The 23981-nt window shown below is 34.6% G+C and overlaps 1 protein-coding gene across 4 annotated transcripts in view; it reads right to left on the bottom strand.

Moving 5' to 3' along the window:
- The window catches only part of SGCE (sarcoglycan epsilon), a 71449-nt gene that overhangs the window by 9187 nt on the left and 38281 nt on the right, over positions 1–23981 (bottom strand). For all 4 annotated transcript variants that reach the window (XM_023226658.3, XM_023226660.3, XM_023226657.3 and 1 more), the window contains 4 exons: positions 9151–9313; positions 6421–6632; positions 5471–5497; positions 4555–4743 (listed from right to left, as the gene is read on the bottom strand). In XM_023226658.3, coding sequence (XP_023082426.2) covers positions 4555–4743; positions 5471–5497; positions 6421–6632; positions 9151–9313 — 591 coding nt within the window. The remainder of the gene's footprint in view (positions 1–4554; positions 4744–5470; positions 5498–6420; positions 6633–9150; positions 9314–23981) is intronic.

Raw genomic sequence — 23981 nt, 5'->3', positions numbered from 1 at the left:
AAAAAAAAAAAAAAAAAAAAAAAGAGTTACTTTACAATGTGATTTCCAGAAATAAATTGTAATAAATGAGATGAATGTCTATAGGGGAAAAATTATTCCTGCTATTAATGGCAACACTTATTCACTAGGCTACAAAGATAACTAAGTACAGATGCAGAAAAACTTACTATATGAGGGCATGAGGGACATACTACACAATACCTGGCTATAGCTCCTCATGACTGTCGAGGTCATGGGATGCAAGAAAGGTCTAAGAAAATGCCCAGAACTGAGGAGACTAAGGAGACACAGTGAATATTGTGTCCTAGATGGATCCTAGAACAGAGAAAGGACATTAGTGGAAAAACTGATGACGTGAAAAAAGTCTGAAGTCTAGGTAACAGTAACATACTGATACTGGGTTCCTCATTGTGACAAATGTACCATGGTCCTATAAGATGTTAACAATGGGAGAAACTGACTGAGGAGTATCTGGGAACTCTCTATTATCTTTGTAACTTTCCTGTACCTCTACAATCATTCCAAAATAAAAAGTTTATTAAAGAATAAATATATTAGCCAAGATCAAATTAAATTGACCTTACATTTCTAGACTATGTGATAGTTTTAACAGCCTATTTATATTGTCTCTGTAATTTGAAAAGCAAAAGAAACACAGTACAAAATGAAACACCTCATTTCTGGGCATGTGCTACGTCTCCAGGTTCTGCTCCAGCTTCCCTTTCCACTGTCTCTTTGTTCATTTTGCTTATAACCTGAATCAGATATCCCTCTGAGGTCGATGACCGACATTATCTATCCCTGCCTAGATATCAGGATAGGTAAATAATCTAATCTCAGTTCTGACCTAATTTAACTTTGTCTCTTATCAGTGTCTCAAATTTATCATCTGCAAATGATTAAACATTTTTTCTTACTGGCTAATTTATGGTGCCAGTCTGGAGCTCTGTGAAACATTCTACTAAAAAGAAAATATTACTATGTAATTGATAATGGTGGCAGCCATTCATTACATAACGTTGTGAATTCTCTATACTTCTGATGTAAATTGACTCATTTAAAGGAACAAACTAGTTTTATGCAGTTTTGAAAGAAAGCTTTGAATATTCTTGAGTCTTGCTTAGAAGCCAGTATAAACCTTTAGCCATAACCATGTCTGAATATTTCTGGTATCAATCTGAAGAATAAACACAGAATCCTTTGGCTAGCTAAATTGTTTATGAATGATAAATTCAGTACACTTAGTATGAATGTGGAGATGAAATGCATGCCCTTTTAGAAAGGGTAAATTAATAAGTACAAGGCAGCATTATCCAAGCATACACCTGGTTATTGAGTACTATAATGCGTCCCCAAATATAATATCGCATTTTAATCTTGAGAATTCAGTTCAATCCAAATGACCAAAATATTTGTGTGTGTCTACTCAGTGCTGAAGTAAAACTTTTAAAACATGGCTGTTTTTCTGGTAAAAGTAAAAGTTGAATTTGCATAAAGGACAGCTATGATGAACCCCATACAATAAATTCCCTATTATCTGGCATGGTTGGAAAATGAGGTTAATCACATATTCTGGCTTATAGGGAGTTACCATAGAGACTGTGCACATATGATCCATTTCTAAGAATAAAAGAAAGATAATATACACTCAACACTGAAACGACACCGAATGTAATTTAATTTTCCTCTGATGAGTCAGACGCACTTGATGATCCTGCAGTGCCTCAGAATAATCATTGTGAACATCATCAATTATCTATGTACCCTATTTATACAGAAGTGCTAGTTAATGGAGCTTTTCCATTAGCAGAAATCTGACTAATGTGAAGGTTTTCTGGACTTAAAAATACGTATGTGTTTAAATTGTTGCAAGTTCAATATAATAGCCTATTGCATTTGCAAATAGAGAGATCTGATCAACATAATGACAGTCTTGATGGGGTTTTGGAAGGACCAGAAAGATGCATTTGGTGTAAACTAGATAGAAAATTTTATTTTGCTTGTATATTAGTAGCAACATTGCAAAATTCTAACCACCGGGAATCAAAATACTTTTTAAGGAGCTATTCTTATTTTCAATATATATGGTTAGAAAGGGTTATCTTAAAATGACAGCAACCTTTTTCCTCTCTTGAATTTCACTATCAATAGAGTTTTACTGATTTACAAACATATTCAAGTTCTCCTACTCACTATAACTAGTTTTCTACTCTAAAATTCTACAGCATTGTTACATTATCAATAGGGGCATTTCTCAAACTGTTTTCTTTGAAGATTTACCTATTCTGGCCTTTTCCTATGGATTCACAAAGTATATCAACACACCAAGGGACTGAAGACTGTTGTAGCTTAAAAAATGAAATAAAACCTTTACATTACAGTACTCAATAACCAGGTATATGCTTGGATAATGCTGCCTTGTACTTATTAATTAACCCTTCTTAAAAGGGCATGCATTTCATCTTCACATTCATACTAAGTATACTGAATTTATCATTCATAAACAATTTGGTTAGCTACAGGATTTCATGTTTCATGTTAGAATTTTGCAATGTTGCTACTGCTTTTTTCCAAGTGTATTTGACCATTCCATTTTTGAAGGATATCTGTCAACATTTCACTGGCATACTAGGGTAAACAATATCAGAAATAATAACCTTAAAGAATAAGTACAAATTCTTTTCATTTTGAAAATGAAAGACAAAACCATTTCATAATTTTCATCTAAAAACGGGATAAGAGGTGGTTAAATTCTGAATTATTACAATATTCTTGAAATTTTACCAATTTTTCTCATCAGTATCTAATCCTGGTAAACTGGATTTTATGATGACCCATAATAGGTGGGCTACTGACCACCAGAGAGCACAGAAACCCATCTGTTCCATTCAGTACAACTAAATTTTGTAGACCTTAATATTTCTATCCCTGATGTATTAATGTTTCCAAAATTCAAAATTGTAAACATATGCAATTTCACCCATTTCTTAAATTACCCACTACCCATTACTTACTCTCTCTCACACACATGCACATAAACAGGCACCTTAGTCTGTATGACCCTAAGTGATGTTAGAGAACTTTAGAAAAATATTCATAATACTTTTGGGTTTCTAAAGTATTCTGGATAAACTTATCTAGTCTGTCTATACTACTCATATTATTATTTAATCTTCAAATTACCACATGCATTCTACCTGGTTACAAAATAAGCACACAATGGGAAAAATGTACCCAGCAGAGTTTCCAGATAAATGTGTTCACTTTAGTATTATATCCTAAGCGGTTTGTATGTGTCTGTGTGTGTGTGAGAGAGAAAGAGACAGACTGAGAGAGTAAGAGAGATTTTTCTGTATAGCCATTCCATCTATAAAAGTAAAGTGAAAAAAAGGAGGACCTCAAAAGCCAACTTTGTGACTTCTAGTGCTTGGGGCAATTGAATTTAACTCATTTTAACATATGGTTAAAAAGAAAAAAAGGCCAGGCACAGTGGCTCACACCTGTAATCACAGTACTTTGGAGGCCAAGGTGGGCGGATCACCTGGGTCAGGATTTCAAGACCAGCCTGGCCAACATGGTGAAACCCTGTCTCTACTAAAAATACAAAAACTAGCTGGGCATGGTGGCAGGTGCCTATAATTCCAGCTACTTGGGAGACTGAGGCAGGAGAATCACTTGAACCCGGGAGGCGGAGGTTGCAGTGAGCCGATATCGTGCCATTGCACTCCAGCCTGGGCGACAGGAGCAAAACTCCATCTTAAAAAAAAAAAAAAAGGAAAAAGAAAAAAAAGGGACATGTTCTTATAAATAACAGTTTTACCCACCATTCCTTTACATAAAAATGTGGCCACTGGGCTACATTGTATCAGCAATATAGGATGCAGCATAATGCTGCATTACAGCATTATATAGCATGGTCTCCCAAATGCAACTGTACAATTTCCTCACTCCTCACTCTTACCTACTGCTTACAAAGTCCTTCCAGGGTTTCTAACCCTGATCTCTAGAGCGCTAGACAAGGTTTGCACTAATAAAATAGGTGTTTATAGCCCAGATTGGAACTGCTTGCTCTGACATACAAGCAGATCATAAAAAACAACCCAAACACCCTTAATTCTGAGGCAAAAATTTAGATGACAAAGGTCTATGGTAATAATATTCTAATAGGTTTAAACCAAATAATTCTAACATCTCTAAAAATAATCAGTTTCAAATGCTTAGGATATGGTTCTTTTTTTATAATTAACTCATCTTTGAGCAAACATGTAATGTTGAGTTTAGTATCAGTGTCAATTTCTTAAATATTAAGGTATATGTAGTCTTGTTTGGATTAGTGGGGGGGAAAAAGCACATTTCCTAAAAGTAACTGTATTGTATATGTCACGACAGTAGGGGTGGGATTTACATAATTAATGTCCTTTTGGTATTTTCTCTTCCAGTTATAAACAAACAAACAAACACAACACAACACAACAACAGAAAGCTCTGTTCTTTACAGACATTAGTAAAAATATACATGTATATTAATTATTATGGCTCTAAGTGGACACTTACTGCTGCGTTTGCATCAATGGCATGTTTGTGCTATCATAGTTGTCTGTGTGTAAAGGAGGTATGATTTCCCCAGTCACAGGGTGGAACACAGGAAGCGTTGACAGGGGCCATGCTATCTCTCTATTCTTGGACATGTCTCGAAGCTCCTTGGTAGATTTTTGAATAGCACTGTGATGAACCAGTTGGATGCTAGGTCAAAAAGAAATAAAACAACGTATATTTAAAATCATATATTAACCTGACGGGTCATCAATTTGAAAAAGTTATGAAGTACTTCTATCTTTAAAAATAACAAGACATTATTGCACTTTGGGCATTCAATAAACTATTTCAGAAAGTCATACATCTCACATACTTTTAATGTAACAAAACTAAAAATTATAAACTGATTTTAAAATATGTGTTTTATTAAACTAAGCTATGAAGAATGTATTAATATTACTGTCCTAAGTAACAAACTAGTTTTCTATTTATTTTCTATGATTAAGATAAAACTTCCATAGCTTTTATATTTTTGCTTCTGGTGGGGCATTTATAAATACTCACAGAAGTTTCATTTTATGGTAGGTTATTACTGTAGATTCTGGCAAACTTGTATGAAAGGTCTTTTCATCTGTTCTCTGGTTTATAGAAATGCAGATTGGAAACCACATAATATAAATGGTAAGTTAATATTCTGAATCTGAAATATTTTAGGTTTAATTTTTATCTGTGTAATCTTAGTTTTCAAACCCTTTCTAGTTTTAGTTTCTACCCCTCCTAAATATCTCTATTTAGAAAGCAGCTTTCACATTTATGAAATAAACTATGAAAGATGACGAATGAAAAAAAGCTTGACACACATGTATGGAGCATGATGGGCAACTGAGAGGTGGGAAAAAATGATGAAGAAAATAACAGGAAAGAAGACACTTACTCTGGTGTTTGCATGTTTCTCTTTTCCCTAGAAACAAAACAAAATTTATGAATTAAATAATAGCATTGATATTTGGAACATTAAGACTAGATGCTCATGGGATCTTGCATGATGTGGAAATGCTGACATTGTTACTATTAAATGCAACCAGGCAGCATTTGCCACCAGGTTTATGACATTACTTGGATGAGTACACATACAGCGATGGAATACTGATGAGAAACACACAGAAAAATGAAAAAAAATGGAGATTAAGAATCAAGGCCTTGATTGAAATAAATTCTATGACATAATGAAATCAAGCTACATGTAAAAATGAAAGAATTTGTTACTTGCTGCTTTATTAAATTTTTATCCTTTCCTTTGTTGCCCTGACTTCCAGATAATCTTGGGAGATTACCTTAATTGACATAGATGTCCTGAAAGTACTTCATGAAGTGAAGAGTTGTTACTCAAATTATACCTTATTTTTGTTAAGTTACTCCTTTGTTGGGTTTTAAATATATATTTTATACATTTAGATTGTGTTACCCTGTTTGACAGCAGAATGATTTCAAGAGTTTTGACCATCACTTCTGGTCAAACTAACACAATTAATTTTTTTAAGTGCAATTACCATGTCAGTAGATTCTGCGGTCTCTGCTCATACAAGATGGCTTGTATAATCAAAATATCTAGCCTCAATTATTCTTGGGACTGTTTTGCCAGTGCGAATTTACATCTAGCCTTAATAATTTTCAAATAAAGTAATTATATCCCCTAACTTGATTTACTAGACTCAAAACTATTTTAATTCATTTTAAAGGAATAAAATATTGCAGTTTGGACACAATTTCAATTCATTTACAAAGTGTTTTATGAACTAAAATGAAATTTCACTTTTAATGGAAACTTCTATGTTGTTATCTTAGCAGGATCTCTAATTTTCTTATTAGTTTTAAAGTACTCACACGCCTTCCCGTCGGCAGCACATGATATAAGCAAGTACTAGAAAAAGGACCAGTGCTACTGCCGAGGGCACAGCCAGTGTAATTAGGAAATCCGTGTAATAGTCTCTGCTTTTCAAAGAATCAGAAGGGGGTTTGTATTCCCCACCATCAGGCAAAATCCCCTCTCCACGAATCACTTCCTGATAGGTGGACACTTGCTTTGTTTTATCAACCTGATACAAAAGAAGACAATTACACAGCAAATTAATCATTGCAAACATTATGAGATTTTAAGATCTGGATACACTAAAACATTCTTTGACAAATTGTCTAAAAAGCCACCTTTTCCAATTACTTTATCACCTTGAATTTGCAAGTATTTATTGGAGGTAGGGAAGGTAATGAATGAAAGTAATAAAGGCTTTGGTCTGCTTTCTATGTTCTTCCTAAAACACATATACATATATATTTACATGTATACATACTTAACATGTGTGTGCCTATGCGTATAGTTGTTTTTCAGTTTCCTTCCTCTAAAGCAGCAGTCCTTTACACTACCGTGTAAATGTCTTATTTCCTAGTGGCAAAGATCAAGTGCAGATTTTACCAAACCTAAAACTGGCTGAAAACCAGGTATGCACGTATGGGTTCTAAGGTTAGCGACAGAGAAAAGTGTGAGGCAGGCGGGGGCGGGGGGAAAGAGGGACAATTTCCAAACATGTTGTCCTTGATCTTTCTTCCTTCCAGCTGACAGAAGTAACTTTTATGGAAGATAGTCTAGGGAATATGGAACCTATCCCAGTCTTACTTAATTCTATCCCAGTATCAAAAAAAAAAAAAAAAACTACAACAGTTGCACTATGTTAATTTACCTCCACATTAATTGTGCTGCTTTCACTGAGTTGCATTTAATTATGCTAAGGTTTTTATTGAAGGACACTAAAAATGTAGCCATGTGAAATTTGCTACTACATTTGCTACTAAAATAAAATGCTGGGGAGAATTAGTTGTAGCATTATTCAGTATCTTCTCCCAAAATGTAAATGACGAGTTGATGGGTGCTGAGGAGTTAATGGGTGCAGCACACCAACATGGCACATGTATACATATGTAACAAACCTGCACGTTGTTATACTTAAATATACTTAAAGTGTAATAATAAAAAAAAAAAAAAACAAAAATTTTGTTAATAATATAGTGTTAGTGAAAACTTGTTTTCTGCCAAGGAATTGATGTGCCTCCTTTTTATAAGAATGAGAACTAAATATGAATTTCATTTTTTTGTCCTGCACATTAGGCGGCTTGTTGTCCAACACAGCCTTATGCTTATTTTTGGGGGGTGAAATTCAGGTCCTGATTTTCCACTTCTTTTATATTTTATTTATTATGTTTATTGTATGACTCTTGTTTAACCTTCTGAAATCTTTTGTGGCAATATATGGCATAAAAATAAATACACGTAAAATAAAAATTCCCAACCTTTCCACTTATAAAGCCTTAACAGATAAAACAAAAATCTTCAAGGTTTATATCATTTTTTAACTTTTAGAGATGGGGTAATAGTCTTAAACATAAACTCATTTTCCAGAACAACCACAAGTAAAATGGCATTGTTAGGGTCTGCTGTCCACTGATGATGCTGGGAGAGGAATCTAAGTTATGGTTGCAGCTGCTCAGTCTCCTGTACCCTTGTATCATTAGCACCATGATTGAAATATTGAGCACATTTGCCTATAACAATGATTTTACTTGATTTAGGAAGGCAAACAAGGCCATTTTACTAAAGGCCATGAGACAAGAGGCATGAGAAGAGTTCAAGGCAAAAGGCCACAAGGAGTGCTAAGTGTTGCAGTGTGAATAATATGTTTTCCAGGATGCAGCTGGCTCTCTAAGACATGAAGTGATAGTTGTGTTTATGTGTCAGTCACTTTGTTCAAATGTCAGCTTTAAACTTAGATCTAATTCACTCACCGCCAATCATAAAGAGTTGAAAGAAGTTAAATCTAAAAGGTCACTAAAGAATTAAAACATCAGTTGGATACATTAATATGAAAAGTAAAAAGAAAAAACAAAGAATTAAAACAACCCTCCTACCTTTCAGATAACAGGATCAAAATATTATATACAGACATATAAAATATACAAACATAGATAAAATATTACACATCTTACATATATTTGAAACCTTACATTTTCCTAAATCTGTTAACATGCAAATTCAAATGTGATTTGGAAAGAAATATTATGTTTATGAATTATGGGTAAGATTCTAACTTCACTCGAAATTGTCTCTTGTTTCTTGGACTTTCCCTATAATTTGAGTTTTCAGAACATTAAATCATAGCACAATATTGCTTTATTTTCAGATTTATTATTGTACTCCATCCTCTCCTTCCAAAGTGGGTTAGTGGCAGAATATTTAAGAAGAATCTTTCTGCACATATCATACTAACTCTATTATCTGTGCTCATTAGCAGCTATATGGATGTCCAGGGGGTTCATTTGGACCACCTGCCAAGCTAAACCAGCCCCAGCAACTAATCAAGGATAGAATAAGTACAAAAGTGGATATATTCTTTCCTAAATGGATGCACTGTCAACGAGCTTTCCAGATCCTTAATCTGAAGGGAAGTCAACTGCAGTTAAAGTAAACCCAGGACTTATTCCTAGAAGCAATTCAGGTTTTAGTCAAATGTTAACTCCAGTCACATCATTTTTAATTAAACTTGCAAAAACAAAATAAAAACTTACCAATGAAATTTTGCACCAGTCAATGTAAAATTGAGTACGAAATTTTTTATCACATGTTATTACAGGCTCCATTTCTTGACTACATCTCAATTGATTCTGTGGATTTTCAACTTCTCGTAAACAAGAAGAAAACGGGACATCTGCACCAACCATGACATAAACGCTGTAAAAATGTGAAACTCTCAGGTTATCCTTTAAGAAAATTGAAAACACTAAAAAACAATCTACCTTGAAAGCAGGATTTAGCCTTTTGAATTGAGAGATTAACTAGACTCATCCCTGAGGTAAGGGCCTAGGCTTTAAAAACAATGATTCATATAGGGCCTTCCTTTCATTCATTCCTTTATTCAGCCAATATTTACTGAGTACTTTGGTATACCAGATACTCTCTCCATTCTACGTTAATTTCTAAAAACTTCATTTCATCCTATTTATTTTCATTCAATATAAACATGCATCATATTCTGATTACTATATTTAGTAATTACTATATTTAGTAGACTACTTACATTAAAAAATTATCCTTAAGGTAAAGTAGTTAGAAAATAACCCCACTACTACAATAATAAATAACTAAGTAATACATTTCACTTAATTTTCTTATAATAAAACTCTTAAATTACATCCCTGGAAGTATGGAGCCTTGGGTAGACATCACTATTTTACCTACCAGTTCAGTCCGTTTTTCTGCTACACAAACCCCTATATGCTTGGTCTCTCATCAGAAGGCCTTGCAATCTTTTATCTAAGACATTAATATAAGAGTAAAACTATTGTTTGGTAAACACAAAGAGGCAAACAAAATCTATTTTGTTAGTGTGGGGGAGTTATGGGGAAAGACCTCTACTTAATTGAAAAGATTTCACAACAGAAAATAGTGACAATAATATTTAAATAATCTTGGAGCAGCTTGAGAAGATAGGAATCTCATTGGCCTTTCAAAAGGAAAGAGAAAACCAGGAAAATACTCCCAAGTAAATACTATTCCTTTTCATAATGACAATGCTAAGAAAAAAAATGACAATGTAAAATGAAATAAAACCATCAAAATTCCAGCTGCCTTCTTTGCAGAAGTTGACTAACTGATCCTAAAATTTCTAAGGAAGTTCATAGCACCCAGAACAGCCATACATACACACACACACATTTTGATAAGGAAAAACAAATTTGGAAATTTGGAAAACTCACAATTCCCAATTTGAAAATTTACTCAGAGCTACAGTAAGCAAGTCATCTGGTACGGGCATAGGGACAGACATACAGATCAATGGAATAGAACTAAGAATCCAGAAATAAACTCTCATATTTAATAAACTGATCATTATCACAGGTACCTAGACAATTCAAAAAGGAAAGAATAGTTGTTATAACTAATGGTGGTGGAAAAACTGGATATCCACGTAGTATCCTGTCCTACCTAAAAAGGCAGATGAGAAGCATATGTGAAATTCATGGTCCTGAGGCATAGGCTCACTAAAAGATTGAGAATGAATCATAGAATTACAGAATTCTTCCCCTCCCACAACACCTGACCACCATATTACTAAAGGTCTACTTATAGTCAAATTCTTTTTACTCCATACATTAGTCCGGCTATCAAGAAAAAATTATAAAACATACTATACAGCAAAAAAAAACACAGTTTGAAAAGACTGAACAAGCATCAAACCAGATGAGATGGCAGAGATGTTGAAATTATCAGAACAGAAATTTAAAACAACCATGACTAATATGCAGAGGGCTCTAATGAATAAAGTAAAACTACTTTGCAAGAAATGTTAAAATAACTTCTTTTGAGAGATGGAAAATGATATAGGTCAGAAACTGAGATCTACATAAAGAAAAGTAGAGCATCAGAGAAGGAATAAGTGAAGATAAAACCTTTTATTTTTCTTAATTGATCTAATAGATGATTTGTTTAAAATAATATCTACAATCTATTCACCAGTGTTTCCATAAATGTATATATCTCTATGTTTATATACACATATATAAGCAAAATAAATGACAGCAATGATACAAGAGAGATGAGGGAGAGACAGGGATTATTTTGTTATCATAAGATACCTGCAATACCTAGGAAGTATTGGAGTGTTATTTGAAAGTGAACTTGGATTGGTTTTATATGTATATTGCAAACTCTAAGACAATCACTGAAAGAAAATTTAAAAAATACAACTGATAGGTTAAAAAAGGAGAGAAAACAATCATAAAAATTGCTCAATGAAAACTATAAAAAGTGGGAAAAGAGTGGACGACAAAAATTGAAACAAAAACAAAGGCAACAAACAGCAGTAACAAATATGGTAATTTTATTTTATTTTGTTTTGTTATTTTATTTTTGAGGCAGAGTCTCGCCCTGTCACACAGGCTGGAGTGCAGATCTTGGCTCACTGCAACTTCTACCTCCTGGGTTCAAGCAATTCTCCTGCCTCAGCCTCCCAAGTAGCTGGGACTACAGGTGCCCACCACCACACCCAGCTAATTTTTTATTTTCGGTAGAGACGGGTTTTTACCATGTTGGCTAGGCTGGTCTTGAACTCCTGACCTCAGGTGATCTGCCTCCCTCTGCCTCTCAAAGTGCTGGGATTACAGGCATGAGCTACCATGGCTTGCCTCAATAATCACTTTAATCATCCATGGTCTAAATCTAAATACCCCAATGAAAAGACAGAGACTGTCAGAGTGGATTGAAAAACAAGATCCAACTATACTCTGTTTACAAAAAAATACCTACTTTAAATATGAAGACACATATACATTAAAAGTAAATGAATGCAAAAAGATATACTATGCTGACAATAACTCTAAAAAGCAGGAGGAGCTATATTAATTTCAGACAGAGCCAACCTCATAGCAAGGAAACTTATCAGAGACATAGAAAGGCATTACATAATGATAAAGAGGTCAATTCTTTAAGAACATAAATCACTCCTTAATGTGTATGTGCCTAATAACAGTGCATCAAAATACATGAGGCAAGAGCTGATAGAAGTCAAAGAGAAACAGATTAATCCACTATTATAGTTGGACATTTCAACATCTCTCTATCAGAAATGGACACAACCAGCAGGCAGAAAATTGGTAAAGACATAGTGAAATTCAGTATCATCATTAGTCGACAGGTTTTAATAGACACTTAGAGACTACTTCATCCAAAAATAGCAGAATACACATTCTTCTGAAGTTCACTTGAAACATTTAACAACATTCCAGACCATAAAAAATTAACAAATTTAAAAGAATGGAAATCCTATACTGTCTGCTGTCAGACCACAGTAGAATTAAACTGGAACTCAATACCAAAAGATAACTGAAAAATCCCAAACTACTAGGAGACTAAGCAACATCCTTCAAAAATAGCACATGGATTAAAGGAGAAATCTTGGATGAAACCTGAAAATATTCTGAATTAAATAAAAATGAAACCATAACTTATCAAAATGCTTACAATTCAGCAAAAGCAATACTTAGAAGGAAATTCATAGCATTGAATGCGTACATTAGAAAAGAAGAAAGATCTAAAATCAATAATTGAAACCTCCCCCTCAGGAAACTAGAAAAAGAAGAACAAGTCAAATCCAAAGTAAGCAGAAGAAAAAAATAATAATAAAAATCAGATAATCTGCACAGGGCCTATATGTAGTAAAGAAATTGAATCAATAATTAATAATCTTCTAAAAAAGAAAGGATCAGGTACAGATGGGTTCACTGTTGAATTCTACCAGACATTTAAAGGAGAAATTATGCCAACTCTCTACAATATTTCCCAGAAGACAAAAGCCAAAAGAATGCTTCCTATCTCATTCTATGAAACCAAAATTACCTTAATACTAAAACCAGAAAACAACATTACATGAAAAGAAACTACACACCATACCAGCATCTCTCATAAACACAGGTGCAAAAATCCTCAACAAAATATTAGCAAATCAGATTCAACAATGTATAAAAGGAATTATACACAATGATCAATTGGGACTTTCCCCAGTTATGCAAGGCTAGTTCAACATCCAAAAATCAGTTAATATCACAACAACAGGCTAAAGAAGAAAAATCACATGACATCATCAACAGATGCAGGAAATGCATTTGACAAAATCCAATGGCAATTTGTGAAAAAAAAAAAAATTCTTAGTAAACTAGGAATAGAGAGGGATTTCCTCAATTTGATACCTACAGCTAACATTACTCTAAATGATGAGAAACTTGAAGTTTTCCCACTAGCATCAGGAAAAAGTTAAGAATGTTGCCTCTCATCACTGTTTTTTAACATCATACTGGAAGTCCTAACTAATGTAATAAAAAAAAGTATACAGATTTGAAAAGATCAAATCCTATCTTTGTTTGCAGATGGTATGATTCAAAAGAATTGATTAAAAACTCCTAAAACTAGTAAGTGATTACAGCAAGGTTGCAGGAATCAGTGAAAACCTTCCAAAACAGAAAGCATAAAAATACATGAGGCAAGAGCTGACACAGCTGATAGTAAGATTAATATGCTAAAGTCAATCACTTTCCTATATACCAGCATGAACAGGTAGAACTTGAAATTAAAAACACAGGCTGAGTGTGGTGGCTAACACCTGTAATCCAGCACTTTTGGAGGCTGAGGCAGGTGGATAACCTGAGGTCAGAAGTTTGAGACCAACCTGGCCAACGTGGCAAAACCATCTCTACTAAAAATACAAAAATTAGCTGGGCGTGGTGGCACATGCCTGTAGTCCCAGCTTCTCAGGAGGTTGAGCCAGGGGTTGAATCCGGAAGGCAGAGGTTGCAGTGAGCCGAGATTGTGCCACTGCACTCCAGCCTAGGCGCAGCGTACCCTCCAAAATAAAATACTTAAATATAAATATGTCTAATAAAATAGGTACAAGATCTGTATGACGAAAACTACAAAACTGATTAAAGAAATCAAAGAAGAACTAAATAAATGGAGAGATATTCCATGTTTATGGATAGGAAGACTAAATATTGTCCTTATGCCAGTTCTTTCCAAATCAATGTAATCTCAATCATAATCTCAGCAAGTTATTTTGCAGATATTAACAAACTTATTCTAAAGTTTATATGGAGAAACAGAAGACCCAGAATAGCCAAAACAATATTGAAGGAGAAGAACAAATTTTGAGGACTGACACTACCCAACATCAAGATTTACTATAAAGCTACAGCAATCAAGACAGTGTAGTATTGGGAAACAACTGACCCAAACAGATCAATGGAACAGAATACACATTTAGAAATAGACCCACATAAATCTATTCAAGTAATCTGTGGTAAAGGAGCAAAGGCAATACAATGGAGGAAAGACAGTCTTTCGAATAAATGGTGTTGAAAAAACTAGACTTATACATGTAAAAAATGAATCTAGATGCATACGCCTTTCACAAAAATTAACTCAAAATTCATCACAGATCTACATGCAAAATGCAAAACTATGAAACTCCTAGAAGATAATAGAGGAGAAAATCGAGATGACCTTGGATTTGATGATGACTTTTTAGTTACAACACCAAAGGCACAATCCATGAAAGAAAGAACTGATGAGATGGACTTAATTAACATTAAAAATTTCTCTTCTGCAAAAGACACTGCCAGTAATACAAAAAGCCACAGACTAGAAGGAAATATTTGCAAAATGCGTATCTGATAAAGGACTGTTATTCAAAAAACACTTACAACAAAACAACAAACAATCCAATTAAAAATGGGCCAGAGGCCTGATGCAGTGGCACAAGCCTGTAATCTCAGCACTTTTGGAGGCCAAGGTGGGCAGATCACTTGAGGCCAGGAGTTTGAGACCAGCCTCACCAACATGGCGAAACCCCATCTCTACTGAAAATACAAAAATTATCTGTGTTTGGTGGCGTGCTCCTATAGTCCCAGCTACTTGGGAAGCTGAGGCATGAGAATCGCTTGAACCTAGGAGGCGGAGGCTTCAGTGAGCCAAGATCACAACCCTGCACTCCAGCCTGGGCGATACAGTAAGACTCTGTCTCAACAACAACAACAACAACAACAAAAAGCCAGAGACCTTAACAGACGCCTCACCATAGAAGATATACTTGTGGTAAATATGCACATGAAAAGATGCTCCACTTCACATGTCATCACGGAAAGACACATGAAAACAGTGAGATATGCAACACACAGATTGGCCAAAATCCAGAACAGTGGCAATATCAAATGCTGGCAAGGATGTGAAGCAACAACAACTTTTATTCATTGCTGGTGGGAATGCAAGATAGTGTAGCCAATGTGGAAGACAGCTTGGCAGTTTCTTACAAAATAACATACTTTTACCATATGATCCAGCTATCACTCTCCCTATATTTACCCAAAGGAGTTAAAAACTTACTTCCACACAGAAGCCTGCACATGGATATCTATAGCAGCTTTGTTCATGACTGCCAAAATGTGGGGGCAACAAAGATGTCCTCCAGCAGGTGAATGATAATTAAACTGTGGTACATCCAGAAAATGGAATATTATTCAGTGCTAAAAAGGAATAAGCTATCTAGCCATGAAATGGTATGGAAGAAACTTAAAAGCATATTACTAAGTGAAATAAGCCAATATGGAAAGGCTACAGACTATATGATTCCAATTATATGACATTCTGGAAGAAAAACCACTATAAAGACAGTAAAAACATCAATGATTGCCAGAAGTTGGGGGGAAGGAGGGATGAACAGGTGGAACATAGATGACTTTTAGAGCAGTGAAACTACTCTGCATGATACTATAATGGTGGAAACATGTCATTATACATTTGTCCAAACCCACAGAATGTAAACCACCAAGAGTGACACCTAATGTAAGGAAGGGACTTTGGGTGATAGTGATTTGTCATTGTAGGTTCATCATTTGTAACAAATATACCACTCTGGTGGGGGATGTTGATAATGGGGGAGGCGATGCAAAAGTAATCTCTGCACCTTACGCTTAATTTTCCTATAAACCTAAAAATTCTCTAAAAAATAGTATACACACAAAAAATTCAAAGACTTTAAGAGCTAAAACTATTACACTCTGAGAGGAAAACAGGCATAAATATGACCTTGGATTAGGCAATGATTTTTAAAATATGACACCAAAAGCTCCAGCAGTAACAGAAAAAAAAATAGATAAATTGAACTCTATCAAAATAAAAAAGTTCTGTGCTTCAAAGAACACCATTAAGAAAAGTGAAGACAATCCATGAAATAGGAGAAAATATCTGCAAATCATATATTTAATAAAGGACTTGTATATAGAACATATAAAACTCTTTCAACTTGATGAAAAGATGAATAATTCAATTAAAAGTGGCAAAGGATATGAATAGACCTGTTTCCAAAAATGATATCTAGATATCTAATACACATATGAAGAGATGCGCAGCATCACTGGCCATCAGCAAAACAGAAATCAAAACCACAATGAGATACCACTTCACTTTCACTAGGATGGCTATAATCAAAAAGATAGATAATAGCTAGTGCTGGTGAAGATGTGGAACAGTTGGAACTCTCCTATTTTGCTGATGGAAATGTAAAATACATCTGCTTTGGAAAACAGTCTGGCAATTCTTCCAAATGTTAAATACAGAGTTACCATATGACCCAGCAACTCGATTCCTAGGGATATACTTACTTAAGAAAAGTGAAAATATATGTCTACACAAAGACTTGTACATGAATGTTCACAATGACATCATTCATAATAGTCAACAAGTGAAAACAACCCAAATGCTCATCAGCTTATAAATGGATAAACAAAAGGTGGCATATCCATAAAACAGAATATTACTCCATGATTAAAAATGAAATACTAATTTATTCTACAACATAGATGAAACTTGAAAATGTTATACAAAGTGAAAGAAGCCAGTCACAGAAGACCACGTATTATATAATTCCATTTATACAAAATGTCCAGAATAGGCACTTTATAGAGACAGCAAGTACCTTAGTGGCTGCCTAGGGGTGAGGGTGCTGGTGACTGCTAATGGGTACAAGGGTGGGTGTTGGGATAATAACAACTTTCTAAAATTGGTTATAATAATGATTGCATGACTTTGTGAATTTACTAAAAATCATGATTTAAAATTGTACATTTTAGATAGGTGCATTGTATGATATGTAAATTATATCTCAATAAAGCTGTTATTTTTAAAAAATGAAATAAAAGTACAGCACAAAAGTTCAAAGCTATGTAAATGTAAATATGAAATCATGACCAAGCCTGAGATGACAACTGTGTTCGAGAGTATGTTCACACAAATTCATTTGCTCTTCACATCAAATTTGTATTAGGATTTAAGACTAATTTGAAAGATTATTTTTTAAAAAACCTATTGTGCCTTTGGGAAACAAATAGTAAATAATTGACTAAAATTAAAGATCAAATTAAAAATTCAGAACAAAAGTAGATATGAGAAACCATTGGTATTTAGATGATCAGTGGATATAAACATATTCAATTTAAAACAAGTTATTACTTTTAAGCCTTGCATACATTCAGTTTCTATCCTCTTAATAACTACCAAGCCAACACCATATTTTTCCTTGGTAATTGTGAAATATATTTGTAAGGACAGAGATAAAATGAATTTTTCTTACAACTGTTAATGGCCCTCTTGCTTAGACAAGACATTGATTTGTATTTGCAATTAGTTAAGATTTTTAATTAATTCCTTTCAAGGTAACATGAATGGGCATAAGAGATTTTCATGCTTTGAAATGTTTCTTTCCTTAAATTATAAAAGCAATATAAAAACATTACAGAAAACCTGAGGTATAAAAACAAAACTCATTTATATTGCCAAGAGAACTATTTTCATTTTCCAATGTACCTTGCAGAATATTTTTCAAATGCATATATTTTAATCTATTGCAATAATCTCTAAAATATAATTGTGTGTCCTGCTTTTTCACTTACTACATCATAAGCATATTCCACATTGTAATCTTTGTAATTATAGTTTTATGGCAATATAATTTTTTAAGTACATATGATTTATTTCGCAATTATTTCAGAGTTGGACAACTAAGTTGCTTCCAATTTTTGGAAGTTATAAATAATATTACAAAGACTATTGCTGCATATTCTTTAATGTGACTATCCTAAAAGAGAGGTTCTAGAAGTGGAAACATTTTTATGACAGTTGACACATATTGCCAAATTACTTTCATCTCTACTTGGATGATCCATAAGCTTTTCAACTTAATATGTTCCAAACTGAGCTCATCATTACCCCACCCCACCTCCACCTGTTCCTCCTTCTATCTTCTCTCTCAGTGATTGACATCCCCAAATGCTCAAGTCATGAACTCAAGCACCATCTCTTTGACTCCTCTCCTTCTCTCCACATATTCAATCCATCATCAGTCTCTGACATTTACCCTGAAATAACTCTCATACACACCTGTCCACTTTGTTTTGTCCCACTGCTAGAACTATAGTTGTAGTCACCATCACCTTCCAAAGGGAGTGAAGGAACAGCCCCTTAATAGTGCTCCTTGAACCCAGTCTTTGCCACTGTCCTCAAGTAGCCTATTGGCTAAATGAATGCATGAATGAAAAGCATTATACCAGTTTAAAAACAAATGGAACACAAATGTCATGCTCAACAGCAGTAGATATTGGATTTGTCTCATTAAGCTTTTCTAAAAAGTATATTTATGGCTTCTTTTATAGAATCACTAAGTTTGAACATGCTAGCTTTTTAAAATATGTAATTTTGTCTGAGTCCATGTGTAATAATAACTATGCTACACATGCTAAAATTATGTTTTTTGTAATCTGTTGTTTTCCTTTCACCTAGTTTTTGATATGTCAAAATTTTAAATTTGTATGAAGTAAAATGAGAATGATCTTTACCTTTATGACCCTACCACATGTTTTCAAAATTTCAAATATGTATAAACAGATGAGACAGGAGGCTATTATCAAGTATAAGACTCTCAATGAATGCTAACAAAATCTGGTACTTCAAAATATTAGAGACTGGAGTACACTGGATAGAGTTATTTCTTGTGAAGAATTTTTTTCTTCCAATTTGAACAATTCAATTTCTCTTCTTCGAGGTAAAATGCATTTATTGAGGCCTTTAGATTTATAATGTGAAGAAACAAGTAATGGTAAATAATTTAAGTCAAAACTCCACCTTTTAGAGCAATAACCAAATAAAGGAATCCAATGATTGTATTTTTTCCTAATTGTCCAATTAATGAACACACTTTGTTATTTTATGTATATAGAAGATAAAAGACAGTTTAGAGAAGAATATGTTCATATATGTTACATGTTGCCTGGGAAATGTTGAGCTCTCAAAAGCAGCAGCACCAAACTTCCTGCCTTTTCCTCCACCCCACTTCTTTATAATGTACATATCTGCAATTAATCAATAAAATTAAGATGAAAAATAAAGAATGAAAGATGTATGAGATTATAGCGAAACACATATAATAAAATAAACAAGTGAAAAAGTCACCAGAAATTAGGAAAACATTGAAAACTCGACAGGACTAATAATTATCTTGCAAGCCAGAGCACTGCATTTGGCACTGAATTTTCTTGTACCCAAATTGAAATTAAAAAAAAAAAACAAAACACAGTAAATGTCACAGTTCTCATCATTAGAGAGAGGAAAGCATGACTATTCCTTAGAGACCTAAATGTTTTATTGGCACTGAATTCTAAGAATTTTTTCATGTGTTCATGTTCCTCTTGTTCATGTATCCTCTGGCAGGGGAAAATGGATGCTATTAGGTCCCCTAAAATCCCAGCACCTATATCCACACAGCATTTCCTCCATTCAGTCTTCCCTATTCTACAATTGTGATCTCTCCAAAACAAAAACTTTAGTATCAACCATTTTCTGCACAGGTCCTAATGCTTCAGGGTGAAATCCAAATAACTTTTCCCAGAAGACAAGGTCTCACATGATCTGGTCTTTGCCCCTTCTGGATCTTTCTCCATTTCCACACTAAGTAGATTTCTGAATCCACTATGCTCTCTCCCACCTAAGGGACTTGCCCAAGCCTTTACCCCTGCGTAGCATTCCTGTTTCTCATTTTCTCAGCACGCTAATTTGTACTTATATTTTCAACTCAGTCAGCCTTCAGTTCCTCTATAAACCTTTTCCAGGTGTAGAACTGTAATGAGAGAGGAGCCCTCTCTGTGATGCCTCAATTGTGGTACTTAAAACATTGATTTTAACTATCTGATTATTTGCCTACTCCCTAGTAGACTGCAAGCCTAGATTGTGTTTTTAAAATCGCTCTACTCCAAAGACTAATAAAATATTATCCCATTTAAAAAATACTGAATACTTAAACTATGAAAGAAAAAATGATAGAATTCAGAAGAGTAGATACTAAACATATAGTTGCATTGACTTCATTTGTTTTTTGATATAAAAATTGATACAGGTTTCCAATTTTATATTAAAGGCATTTGCAAATATTTCTGTATCACCACTATTCCATAAAAGAAAGGATATTTGAACCAAAATTATAGGAGGGACATCATTTAAGAATAAAGGGCAATTCGGCCAGGCACGGTGGCTCACGCCTATAATCCTAGCACTCTGGGAGTCCGAGGCAGGTAGATCACGTGGTCAGGAGTTCCAGACCAGCCTGGCCAACATGGTGAAACTCCATCTCTACTAAAAATATAAAAATTAGCTGGACACGGTGGCAGGAGCCTGTAATCTCAGCTACTCAGAAGGCTGAGATAGGAGAATCACTTGAACCCAGGAGGCAGAGGTTCCAGTGAGTCGAGATCCCACCACTGCATTGTAGCCCACGTGACAAAAAAAAAAAAAAAAAAAAAAAAAAAAAAAAGGATAAAGGGCAATTCTGTAAGTTACAATAAATAGAGACAATTTCAGAACCCTACTGAAATTGGCCCAGGATCATGACTTTCCATCATCAGACCAATATTGGGCAGCCATTGATTTCCATTCTTTTCCTCAAGTATAACTTCTCACTGAGGCCTCTGACGTACAGCAAAAAGCAGACAATCAGCGGGAGTACTTTGTGAGATGGTCTAGAGAATAAACTAGGATTCTCTGTTGCTGACTGAAACTGGATCCACATGCTTTGGTAACCAGAGGAAATAGTGGTAGGTTTGACAATCTCTTAGGAAAAGTGAGTATATTCTTTAATCCTCACACCCCATCATTCCCTTCATAGCCACCATTTACACTACATCACTCGCCTGTGGTTGGCAGCCACGATATGCCTGGAATGAAATATGAACCTGCTCTTCTTCCCCCAGCTTTATCCCAGGCTAAATACATCCATGAGGCCTTAGCCTCTAGCTCAGCATCAGGAGCAAAAGTAGCACCAAGACCATGCCCAGAGACAGCACAGTTGCCTTGGGGTTATGGGTCTGGCAAGGGAAAATGAATCTTTTCAGAGGGCTCAGCCTTCCTTTGCAGGAGCTTATTCACTTCGAAGTAAATCTTTATAATCATTTTCTGTTTGATTTAGGAGAAGTCTGAAAGCTGTCAGTGAGTTCTGCCAGATTTAAAAAAAAATGCTCATCAAGAAGGATGAGGAGCTGAGATGCTGCAGGTTGGGCTCTTGGGGACTGACATTTAATTACACTTTAGGCAGTAGAAGGGTAGCAGATTTACTCTGAGGGTCTACTACTGAGGGCTACTCTTGGTCATCTGCTGTTTAACTGACTATACATATCAAATATGAAAAAATTTGCACGTAGTAATTGTGGCTGACATGTGTAATAGGAAATAATTTCATGGAGATCTTTTTCTTAAATCTGGGACTAAGACTTATGCTAAGTATTACACAGAATACATTTATTAGGTGCTTAATTAATACTTCTGAAGTGTATGAATATATTTTTAAACAAAAAATTTTTAAAAGGGTATAATTCCTTTGCTAGCTCTGACCCTATTTCTTGATCTTTTCAATATTTCATTTTTAAAGGATTTATAGCCCCTGATATTTTCAAAAGAAAATACAAAGGCAGAAAGTATATTAAGTGAATTAAAAATCATAATATACACGGGTAAAAAGGAAAGAAAGTACTAGTTAAGCATTGGATTTTTTTTTTTTTTTCTAAATTTAAGGCAACAGGGCTAAAAAACTGTTTCTATTATCATGATGTTATATAACAACTCAAGAAAACATGCAAAATCATTTGCAGCAACAAACTTTTCTTTTTGAATTATAACTCAAGTAGGATTTTATTTTATGAGTGTTTGTATACGGACACTGGAGTAATAGAGTTGACATTGTGTATACAATTTATAGAAATGCTATTTTAAAAGACTCCATATGAATATTTTGTAAAGGTGAAGGCTTAACATTAAATTAAAACTCATGGAAAGCATTTCAAGTTGGGAAGGGATCTGAGACAAGAGTCCAAATAAATGCCACGGGACTGATTCTCTCAAATATCTGACAGCATGTGCCACCCTCTAGCAGGTGTTGGGGGTCAGTCAGTTAGTGATTGAATTCTCAAACAAGTACTTGTAGGACAAAAATTCTGTTCTTAATATAGAGTCACATGCTCAGGCCCAGCCCTAGGCTCAAAGAATCAGTCTCTAGGGGGAACAAAGGCCAGGAACCTATCTATATTTTTAGTAATGTTCTATTGGCAATTTTCAGGCTAGACATAGTTGGAAAGCAGTGCTTTAGGTCACAGTTTGGTTTAGGGAGTTGCTTGGTTCAATTTAGTTTAGTTCAGGCTCTAAAAGTACCTCGACAGGTGGGACCTGCACTACTAACTGGAGAAAAAGTGAGACCAGAATAAAGCACAACAATGAAAAACTCTACCAATGCCTTGTTTTTGTGCTGTTTCCTCCAACACTATTTGGTCATTGTTTTAACAATTGTGGAACACATTACCTTAAGAAAAGTGTTTAAAACCTCCATATTTGGAGAATGCCTTCAGGGAAGATAGCCCCATTCATATCATTCTATGGTTCTGCTTTAATTACTTTATAGGAAAGAGAACCATGTTGTAACTATGAAGTAAAAATTTAAGCTCTAGAATTATGTTTTCATATAGAAAGCCAATCAGCACACAGACAAGAGATAGAGCAACCATTTTCCTCAAAGGACTTCTATGTATGCTTGACTGACTTCAAAATCCATTGCTATAAAATAGAAGATAAAATTGAATTCTGAAATTTTCAGGTTGGACTTTACAGCTCACTGCTTTTCCCCATCTGCCTTCTACCTACTCCCACAGACTGCATCCATGTGTACATAGTTCTCCTTTAAAGCTATACTTAAATTTAATTCTTACTAATCCACGTATTCTAGCTAATTCTAGATATCACCTGTATAAAAGTGTTTCCAGGATTATGGGTGAAGGAGAAGTTGAAAGGGGAATATGCTATGCAAAATGTGATTTATTCCACAGACTATACTTTTATAGGATTGAGGGAGGAAAAGCAAATCTGCTTCAACCTACAGATTAAAAATTAAAGATCGAAGTTTGTCTTAATAAAAACTTTACCCAGGCAGGATTGTTTCTTGACCTCCACAAGGTCAGAAGTCATGCTTTCTATCTGCACGGCTGGAGAATTGACAAATACCTTTCAAATGCATTATCTCACATAATCTTTATAACAATTCTGAGGGAGAACATCCGTTCCCCACAGGAACAGATGAGGAAGTTGAGGCACAGAGGAGTTCAGGGTTTGCCCAGTGTCACCCAGCTTGTGAGTGACAAGGTCAGGCTTTAGGCCTTTGTGTCACAGGAATGGGTTTCAAATCCACCCCAGCCATCAGTCACCGACACATGGTGGAAAGAATGTTAAAGACGAAGAAATAGTTTCCTAGAATAAAGTTACAGCAGTCTGC

The sequence above is a fragment of the Piliocolobus tephrosceles genome, chromosome 8 (assembly GCF_002776525.5).
Source record: "Piliocolobus tephrosceles isolate RC106 chromosome 8, ASM277652v3, whole genome shotgun sequence".
In the NCBI taxonomy this organism is placed as follows: Eukaryota; Metazoa; Chordata; class Mammalia; order Primates; family Cercopithecidae; genus Piliocolobus; species Piliocolobus tephrosceles.
Note: the sequence above shows the minus strand (reverse complement) of the source record. Positions and strands in the feature narration are given on the sequence as shown.